At 46.3% G+C, this 10,264-nt stretch overlaps 1 protein-coding gene across 6 annotated transcripts in view; it reads right to left on the reverse strand.

Annotated features, from left to right (window-relative positions):
• Positions 1–2,717: 2,717 nt before the first annotated feature.
• The window catches only part of LOC127476789 (cytochrome P450 2C19), a 30,890-nt gene continuing 23,343 nt past the window's right edge, over positions 2,718–10,264 (reverse strand). For 3 of the 6 annotated variants that reach the window (XM_051800152.1, XM_051800154.1, XM_051800151.1), the window contains exons 3-9: positions 6,518–6,667; positions 6,054–6,214; positions 5,488–5,664; positions 4,831–4,972; positions 4,212–4,399; positions 3,975–4,116; positions 2,718–3,291 (exon numbers count right to left, since the gene is read on the reverse strand). In XM_051800152.1, coding sequence (XP_051656112.1) covers positions 3,110–3,291; positions 3,975–4,116; positions 4,212–4,399; positions 4,831–4,972; positions 5,488–5,664; positions 6,054–6,214; positions 6,518–6,667 — 1,142 coding nt within the window. In that variant the 3' untranslated portion in view covers positions 2,718–3,109. Of the gene's footprint in view, positions 3,292–3,974; positions 4,117–4,211; positions 4,400–4,830; positions 4,973–5,487; positions 5,665–6,053; positions 6,215–6,517; positions 6,668–7,166; positions 7,330–7,669; positions 7,896–10,264 lie in introns of those variants that run through there. The other 3 variants (XM_051800155.1, XM_051800153.1, XM_051800149.1) reach the window with 2 other exon arrangements.

Here is a 10,264-nt window from a genome sequence, read left to right on the forward strand (position 1 = left end):
GTGTAACATTTTGCAATGGGTAGAAAATGCCAGAGGGTTTTGTGTTAGGGCACACGAGATTTGCTAGAGCCCTGCACATGCATCTAGGCAAGGCCGTGCAGGCAGCTGCCTCCAGCGCCATGGGAAGGACAGAGAGCAGACTGTTACAAAAACACATCTTTTCTGGGGCTTCCCACTCCCCTTTGTGCTGCTTTTCTGAGTCCAACTTCCTCTGGGATATATTTGTATTTATCTCTTGTACAGGCTTTGTATATGCTTTTTTTTTCAGCCTCAGGCCCCTTTTTGAGGAAAAGCATATATTCCTTCCCTTCAGCCAGAGACATTGTTGGAAGGAGCAGAATTTTGGTTCTTGCTTATGACTGGCAAGTACGGACCATGACCTTGGAGCGTAGCTGGGTGCTCCATGTGTTACTGACCATGTTACAGCATGCTGTTGTTGGAGTCTTGCAGCTGCTCACTCTCCCCTTGCTTGCTTTGTATGAAACACTCTTTTGTATATGTTCTATAACCATGTATTTCTAGACTTCTGCGCAGACATCTGGAAATGCAACTGTCCAGCCAGATTGCTCTTCTGGGGTAAGAGTATATTTCATTGTTTAATACAATTAATTACATGGAATTTTTTCCCTTTGCAATCAAACCTCTGCTTCCCCTGTCCACCCCAGTTCACAGTACAGCTGGGCTGGAAGCTACTGTTTTGAGCCAGGGCTTCAGGTTTATTCCTCATATTGGCTTTTCTTGCTGTTTTATGGTAGCCACTCACTCGGCTACTAACTCTGTTGTAAAGGACCACACTGCATGCATTTGACTGGGCTATCTTTCTTTGTAAGTTAGTATGAACCATGGGTGGTTGGAGTAGCCACAGGAATACCCAGCATTCTGGCCTTGGTCCTTGCTGTCATCTTGGCAGTGGTCTGTATTCTCCTGTGGAAGAACTACAGCTGGAATCAGGTGACTACCTTCCATCTCCGGGGTGTCTTGCTGCTTCTAAGCCTAGATCTCCATATCAGAAACCTGATTCAACACCCTTTTCAGCTCTTGGGAAGTTCGGGACCACATCTCTTGACTTTCCAATTGTTTTTGCTCTGTCTCTCAAAGGCTGGACTTCAGCCTAGAATTTGAAGGGTTCATGAGGATAAAAGAGAAATTCGCGTTCAAATACTGAAAGGGCACTGCCAAGTGGTCTGTTTAAATAGCAGGAAATTAAAAATCCACAAGCTATCACCATTGTTCTTCAGTGGATTTCTCTCTCATTTCCTACAGGAAATCATCCTCTCACTACAAATGGTGTTATTTGGCTCCAGAAATGTTGCCAAGGTGTTTTGTTTGTGACTTGTTGATAGATGTTGTTTGTCACTGTTTTGTTCATTGCTTCAGACGAATCAACACCCCAGCCGGCAGGAAGGACACGAATATGAATCATCTCCTCCCAGACCTCCAGACGTAAGCCATCTATTAATTTGTCAACATAGCACACATGCTGCTGAGTTACTGATCACAGGACTGGCTTTAAGGGTAGCCCTAGACTAATAGAAAGCTCGTCATAACCTCCTCCCCAGGCTTGCCTGTGCCTCCTACATGACTGCTGTTTCTGGTTGCATGTCTGTCCATTTGATGCAATCCCAGATGAGAGGTCAGCAATGGTTTGCCATTGTTTTAGAGTACACAGGCATTAGCACTGCAACCTTCGTGGGCAAAAAACGGAGGGGGAAGGAGGGATGGACCTGACGTGGGCAGATAGGATATTTCCTTCAAAATAATGCTAAACATTTTCAAAGGGAGGTGGGAATTCTTGCATACTGTATTCTCTGCAGTACTCACTTGGTTTTCGAGTACCTTGTGACAACCAATCAAAGAAATTATATTTTGCTTCTAGGACTTCTATATGACCATGATGCAGGGGACAACAAGTATCTATGTAAATGAAGATCAAGACAAACACCTCAAACTGAACATCCAGACACAGCCAAGGCCCATGAGAACAAAGGAGCCCAGAAGAGAGTCGCCTGTGGTGGAATATTTTTATGAAAACCATCCAGTCTCTAACTGAAAGAAAAGCACAAAATTGTATCTGGGGCCAGAAATAACAACCAGAAATAACAACAAGACACAACCCTTTTCCTGGACACCAGGGGTCACACAGTTGCAGTTTATGAACAAGAGAGTTTTCTTTTTGTGCCTACATGAAATTCTATAGAGACTAAAAGTAATTGGATGGAGAAAGAACTTGTTTGCAATCGTGCCTCTGAGATGTAGAAGCAAAATCAGATTCCATTGGAGTACCCCAAGTTCTCTGAAAGAGATGGTTTTGCTGTTCTCCTACATTAATTCATTTTATTAAAGAACATCCAAATCCCTGCAGTGATACTGATGGTAGAAAAGAGCAGCCAGAGAGTTGGTTGCAGTCCCAGGTAACTGAGTTCTTTGCCTCAACCTTCAAAAAACAGGAAGGCATTCTTTTCATTTGGCAGAAAGCCCTCAGGCTGCAGGACCCCCTTCCCCTCCAACACCATGAGCCTTCCTGACTGGTGGTCTGTTGCAACTGCTCAGATCCTTGCAGGCAGCAGCAGTGAGCGCAGCGGATGAACAAGGAAGGACCCCTGCCTGGGAGGAACAGCCCCTCCCACAGGGTGCTGGCCACAGGCACTGCAGACCTACTCTGCAGTGTAGCGGCAAATGTGGGCACTGCCCCAACCCAAATTAAATATCAGCTCAAATGCTCATAAATAGATTTTTCTTTATTGGCTTGTTAAAGTACACACATGGAGTGCTATCCATCTGCAAAGCATGGTCTTGGTGGGACATGGGCTGCAGGAGCAGCCATGGGATCTGTGTTTGTGAGAAAAGCAGCTGATTGATGCAGCCACTGTGCTCAATGATCCCATGACAGAATGTCAGTGCAAGGGGCTACAATGTCACCCAGATCCTCCTGTAATGGGGTGGAGTTCTGGGAGGCTTCAAAGCTGTCTACTCTGTGCATATATCTATGTTTGGACTGCTTCCCTGGAACTTGGGCAAGGTGGGCCAATGCTCCTGCTGTTGGTTTCAGTAAAGGAGATGTAAAGGAAAAGCCAGGCTGGGGATGCTGTAGAGAGTGGTTTAGTGCTTTTCAGCGGGGGAGAGCACAGAGCTGGTAGGCAGGAGGTATGTTGCTTGCCCCACTCAGTGTCGGGGTTATGCTGAGCTCCTGGGGGTCGACAACAGACTTCAAGGTAAAGTTCTGCAAGATGGTGGCTATGAATAAGAATATCTCCATTCGTGCCAAGCCCTCTCCAGGGCATATTCGCTTTCCTGAAAGTGGAAGCACAAAACAGCACTCAGTAGGTGTTTCTAAGTAGACCAGAGTTTGTACTAAGCAGCTGTGTTGCACAGCTTTGTTTACTACCCACAGCCACAGCAGTGAGATGACTGTCAAGATTTACTAAGGACATTTTCAAGAGAAGAATTTGTGGGAGAAAGACCCTTGGCAGTTAGGATGGGTGTATGAAGGAAGAACAGGAGTAGGAGAAGTCTCAAACACGGAGAGAACATCACAGGAGTCAAGATGAGAGAGAGCAAGGGGACATAAAGCACAGGTGAAAAAGTGGAAGGTTGAGGTTATTTTTAGGTGAGTGGTTGCATGTAGAGGTGCTGGGAAAAAGCGGAGCTACCACTGAAAGAAGGTTGGTTCAGGATGACTTTGGTGGTTGTATAGGAAGGTGACAGGTATTTTAGAAAGTGTCAGTGGATCCCATTCACATCATTACATTGGCAACTCCTAGTAGGAAATTTGGGAAGCCATCAGGCCTGAACAAGGTGGGACATGCCACTGGAGATGGGAGCAGCAGGGAAGAGTCATCCAGAGAGCAGTGAGCCCCAAGGAAGCACCAGTGAGACCATGTTGAGAAGAGGCAGTGTGTGTTACAGGGAAAGGCAGGGTAGTCACCAGAGGAGAAGGCTGACAGACAGAGAAAAAGAGAAAGCCTGTGCTTTACCTGCTGAGAAGGGCATGAAGAAGTTGCTCTTCTTAAAGGTGCCATTCTTGTTCAAGAAATGTTCAGGGTTGAACTCATATGGATTTGCAAACTCTTTACTGTCATGGAGGACAGAACTGAGGACAGGATAAATTGTGGTTCCCTGAAGTAACACAAGAAGAGCAGAACATGAAGGGGAGGTAACTTAGATCATGTGCTGGCACCTCGTGTTGAACTTAAGGGAGCTTGCCCACTAACCTTAGGAATGATGTACTCTCTGAAGGAGGTGTCTTTGCTCACAGTGTGAGGGAGAGCCAGGGGGAGAAGAGAGATGAAGCGCTGGATTTCATGGACCACTGCATCTGTGTAGGGCATCCGGGTCCGGTCAGCCACACACGGTTTTCGTGATCGTCCTATTACCTGGTCAATCTCTTCTTGAACTTTCTCTATCATGAGAGGCACAAACCATAAAATGGGTAAATATAACCAAACCTACATAAATAGGTTGCCCTAAGCTGTTTACAAATCACAGATGGCAGGGGCATTGATGGTGGTTTTGGTGTTCCTCGAACACAGTTCCACTGCTGCCCATGCAAAGAAAGTTTTCCTATTGACTTGGCTAAACAGGAGTACTGGGAGATAAAGGTTTGGACACAGTCAGGTGCCAGGCTGTGAAGGAACTGTAGCTGATGATGATGCCAGTGGGGCTGAGGGGCCTCCATTGGCCACCACGAGGAATGACAGTGTAAGGACTTTGTCCATTTGGGTAAAATATGAGAGAGAGAGAGAGAGAGGAAAAGTTGGGAGAAGGATGTGGTGTTAGGCATGTGCCCAGCCCAGGGAAAATGCTAGAAAGGAAGAGATCACAAACTGGTACCTTGTATCTTTGGATATTTGAGAAGCAGCAGAAGCCCATATCGTATGGTGGTGCTAGTTGTCTCAGTTCCAGCAATAAACAAGTCAAAGGTGCTCGTTATCAGGTTCTTCAGGTGGAAACTGGAATCAGGACGACCTTTCTCCTAGGGAAAAGACTGGGTTGTTTCTCTGGCTGAGCTGAGAAATGTGGCCCTTTCTCATGGCATCCCAGGCCTTCCTTTTCACCTAGAGCTGTTGCATTTTTGTGTTAAAGTGCAGCACCATCTGGGGCACTGCAATGCTACCATGAGCAGTAAACTCAAACTGCCTTGATCAACCTTCTTTCAAGCTGACCATCGAATGGTACTCAAGTGCTTGTTTGCCCTTGCTATACCAACTGCTTTCCAGTGAAAGAAGTGCAAGACTAGAGTGAAAATATCCTGTGTTTTGGTGAGAGCAGATGAAGCTCTCCCTGTCCAAGCAGCTGCAGGTAGTGGTGGCTGGGGAGCATGCACACCCAGAACTATAAGCTCTAGCACAGGCAATATCTGGGATATGTCTTCCCATTGCACAACTGACAGGGAAGGGGTCATCCCAATGTCTGTGTTACTTATGAGAGGGAATAGACTCAGCATAGTTGTGTTTGGGGATGAGCTGGGGCTGTATGTTGTCTCCTTACCTCCTGCATTTTGCTGAGGAAACAGTCAATGAAATCCTGAGGGGAGCTGGGATCTAGGGAGGCTTGGTGCAACTTCACCTCCTCTGCCACAAAGGCTTTGAGAGCATCAAATTCTGCAAATATTTTGTTGTGTGGGCCAGGCAAGTAATCCATGATCTTTGAGAACATCTGGTAGAGCTAGAAAGAAAGAAACAGAAGGTTGCTAGTATGACCATTAACGCACCCTTTGATAATAAGAAAAAAACCAAGGAAAGCCACAACCCTGTCAACTGAGCCAAGCAGAAGGACTATGAGTCTGGTCAGTCTGGCAGGGCTGTAGGGGCTTGCTTAGTAGTAGTAGGAACCTTAGAGTTGGAGAAGAAGGGTGTTCAGGACTAATGGGAAGCTGCACTTAGCAAAACTAATTCCATTGGTGAGGGTGCTTCTTGCTCTCAAATGAAATCCCTTCTGTGCAGCAGAGCATTGATGGGCTCCTAATTAGAAGACTGAAATGGAACTTCATTGGGAGGGAGACCTCCTGCTCCTCTGGGAGAATGTTACCACTGTGAAATGGATACTGAATGTACCTGTCCCCAGTGGGAGTTCGTAATCTCAAAGATGTTGTTCATGTTGTTCATCAGAGCCAGGAACTTCTTGTCTTTATAATCATATCGTTTCCCAAAGACGATGGAGCATATGACATTGGAGACAGAACAGCTCAGCATGAAGGTTGGGTCAAAAGGTGTTCCTGTGATTTCAGAAAAGTTACGGACTATAAAAAAAACTCACAAAACTATATCTACTTATGGCTACTGTGGGTAATCTGAACTCTGGTTGTTAGTGGAAATATCAGATGACAGTCTCTGAGTGACACAGAAGGGTCCTCCAAAGAGAACAGTACATGATCATGAAATTATTTACACCTTTGTAATGAGGGGTATCTGATGTGTGGACCAAATCCATTGGAACTTCAGTTCTTTGCTAAAGACATGAGCTCCCCTAATACAATAAATTTTTTTCAAACAGAAGATATATTAAAAATGGACCATACCCTTTGTTTTGTTTATCTCTTCCAGCAAGTAGTCAGACTCCTCCTGTATCCTCTCTTCGATGCTCCTCTTCCCCATTCCAAAGTTCCGCAGAGTGGTGAGAGCAAACCGCCGGACTTGTAACCACGGCTCGTTGTTGCTGAAAACAATCCCTGCAGAGGAAGAAGGAAGAGGGAAGACCTGGCTTGGGCATGCTGGGTGTGGGATGAACAGTGGCTCACAGTGACAGAGAATCCTGTCCCTGGAGAGCACTGACATGGTAGTGTCACAGAGTCCTGTGGTTTGGAGGCAATCTCTGGAGGTTCTGTAGTCCAACTGTCTGCTTCCTGCCTTCTCCACTACGTACCCAACCTCCTTGTGAATAATTGATCACTCCTATCCACTCACAGTTTCCCTTGCTGCAGCTGGTGGCTGTTGCCCCTTGGCCCTTCCCAGCCCATCTCTGAGAACAACTGGCTCCACTTCTCTGATACCTCTCCCCCTTTGGGTGGTGGAAGCCAGGAACTACAGCCCACTTTGCCTTCCCTTCTCCAGGTGGGATGCACCCACATCCTGCAGTCTCCCTCGTGCATGGTACATTCCAGCTCTAATCTGCTGAACACACCCTCACAGCCCTTCCCTTCTCAGAAGGAGGTCACTCAGCAAACATACCTAATCCATTGTTGGCCCTCTCTCCTATTGGCATGTGTCCTCTGGCAGCAAACTCATCCGCACGATCAACCAGAGCTTCTTTCACCACATCATGTCCATGCAGCACCACCACTGGGTCAGAGCCCAGGTGCACTGTGAACACTGGTCCATACTCTTCACTGAGCTGTAAAAATGCAAGAGAGAACACAACCAGGTAGCAAATAGGAAGGAAGAGCTGAAAAGTCTCCTTGCTGCTGCATCCCACTGCAGGCAGTGAGCCTCACACACCAGCAACATCGAGATTTGGTCCTCTCGTGATAAATGTGGCTACAGAGAGGAGTCCCAGCTATCCAGCCCTGAACAACAAGGGCAACAGCAACAAGGGGGAGCAGCTGCAATCCCCATGACTCTGCTGCTCCTCTGGGATTGCAATTCATCAAGCTATAGCCAGAGGTTGTCCCCATGCACAGGTGCCACACGTTTCTCATCCACAGAAGAAAGAGAGGAAAAGAAAGTGGCCTTACCTTCTCGAGGGTTTTGGCCAAGTTATTTGGTTTCACATGCAGCAAGTTACCTAGAATGGGAAGGGGAGTTGGTCCTGGAGGCATCTTCCCCTTTCCAGACTTCCCTTTCCATGCTGCAAAGGAGAGCAGGCAAGCAATGCAAATCAGAAGGACAACAGTGGCTGCTCCCAGGAGCTCCATTTGTTTCTGCAGTTCAGGAGAGGGTGAGTCTGGCTGCCAGAGTTCGAGTTATATACTGAGGGCTGTGTTAGTCAGTGTTACTAGTCAATCATTTGTTACATTGCCCTGTGTTATGAAACTAAGACTTTTATTGCTATTAATTGGTCATTGAAGACACGCCTTATCTCAAACAACTGCAGAGGCTAACAGAGGCCAAGAAATTTATAATGTGTTCATAAATCTTGTTTTGTTTACCCTACAGTTAATTGTTAAAGAGATCACACCAAGGGTGCATTCTTGTACTGAGGCGCTCACAGTAATTCCCTCTCACGGGAGCATCTTCAGTGCCATTTAGGATTTTAATTCTTCAGTATCAATTGTACAAACTCTCAGTGATGTGAGCCATCCTTGATTGTTCCTGAAATCTTCCTGACATTGGTAGAGTTTGCACTGCATGTGACTTGCCAAAGGACATACAGACATGTTCTCCTCAGTGCACAGCAATTAAATGCCTCAGTCTCTCTCCCTAGGGGTGTCTGGCCTCACAAGAGAGGAAAGTGTAAAATATCCATCTAGCATGGGCAGAAAGGTCTCCAGACATCACAGTAGACAAAGACATAAGAAAAGTGGATGAGACCTTGGGACTCTGACCTCTTCAAGGAGAGGAGTTTTCTCTAGAGGAGAAAACAATTGAGAAAAGCAGGCAGAGAAGAGAAATCAAGACCTTGAGAGGGTCTCTGGGGAATGGCTTCCCAAATTGTGACAGAGCAGAGGCTGTGTATAGGTTAGTGCAACCTGGCAACTAGTCCTTGCACTTGTAATGACCAAAGAAGCTCACCCAAACTACTGCTGGAAGCTGGCATGCACAAGTTCTTGTTTTGTTATGTCTGACTCCACTAGGAGGAACTGCTGCCCTGGAAGGTCCATAGGTGCTCTGAGAAACAGCAGAGCATGTCTGGGAAAGGACCCTCAAGGTTGTTCTCAGCTTGCTCAGTCTGGCCTTATCCCTCTGTCTCTCCTGAACTGTGACACTTTTGCAGGCAGACAGATCCAACTGATCAGGTGTTGCAAGAATAGGGGATGTAGGACTTGGCAGGAATTAGCAAGAGGCCTGGGTGAACTGAGTGCTTAGTTGGACTGTGCTGGGTTTGCTGTAAGTCCGTGTGTTAATGTGAGTTTCCCCTTTCACTCAGAGGTGCTAGTGAAGGTCTCCAACCCTTGCAAGTACCTTTCCTTCCCTATGAGTTCTTAAGTCACCCTCTCTCTCTTGCATAGGTGCAATAATTTGCTAATTGTTCTTTTTAAATCTCATTTTACTTCTTAAAGACCCACACTAGATATTTTAGTGGGAAAACTGAATTACCAACAACTTTTGGCTGGGTGCTTATCTGCTGGCCTAAATTCCTGCATCAGCTCAGATGTCAGGGCAGTTCATGGAAGTTCATGTAGCTTTATGGACTTTCACCTGATAAAAGTAAAGTTCATGAGAGTTTGCACTGCTATATGAGGTAGCTGCCAGCTAACAGCAATCATGAACTTTCCACCTTGTCTGTGAAGTTCCCTTGTTCCCATGACCCTCATTGATCAGCTTCAGGCTAGTGGACCACAGAGACATTTGCTTCTCCTGTCCTCATCCTCTCCATGTCCTGTTTGTGGTGGTCTTGGGTGCTGTCTAAACTGGTGCTTACAGCTGGGTCATTGTAATGCATGAGAACTATCAAATGGGTGAGGAAAAGGTCTGTGAGGAAGAGAAACCTGCCTGTTTTATCTCAGCCAGGCTGCTTCCCACTTTCTATAACAACTTCTTTCAAACAAAGCATTTCACTTCCATGAATTTCAGGCTCATTTCAAGTGCCTCTCATCCCTGTCCAGTGTGCGTGTAGGTATTAGGAAAGGGCAATTACCTGAAACTGTTCTCAGCACAGGTATTGCTTGGTGGATCTACAGCACTCTCAGGGTTGTTTCATGTAGAATTATTCTTTATCTCCATGTAGATATTTTTCCTGTCAGCATAAACAAAATATTAATGGGTTAAAGTGTAACTAAAGCTACCTCCCTCTAGCTCCAAAGTACTTTGTTTGTTATCTTTTACCTAATTATCAGCAGGTAATGCAGTCAAATGAAGCATTCAGCAGTCAAGCAGTGGCAGTGCAATCTGAGCAAGCAAAAGACTCAGCTTCTACAAAGATGAAGCCTCCCTACCTGCCAAAGTCCAAATGTTTTCCCTGGGTGCCTCCCCAACGTCTCTGCCCAGAGCCAGTGCCCAGGCAGGAACTGTGGTGAGCACACTTGGTTCATGTGTGCTGCTCAAACCACAGCCCATTGAGATCCATTTGCTTGGGTTCCTGCTGTGCAGAGCAGCTCAAAAGGTCCAGTACTTTGTGGAAGAGCCATCCTGACTGGTGCATGAAATTAGCAATGTGCAGGGTAGGCACA

This window comes from Manacus candei, unplaced genomic scaffold, assembly GCF_025592945.1.
Source record: "Manacus candei isolate 608988 ecotype Guabito, Panama unplaced genomic scaffold, ASM2559294v1 h1tg000050l, whole genome shotgun sequence".
Lineage (NCBI taxonomy): Eukaryota > Metazoa > Chordata > Aves > Passeriformes > Pipridae > Manacus > Manacus candei.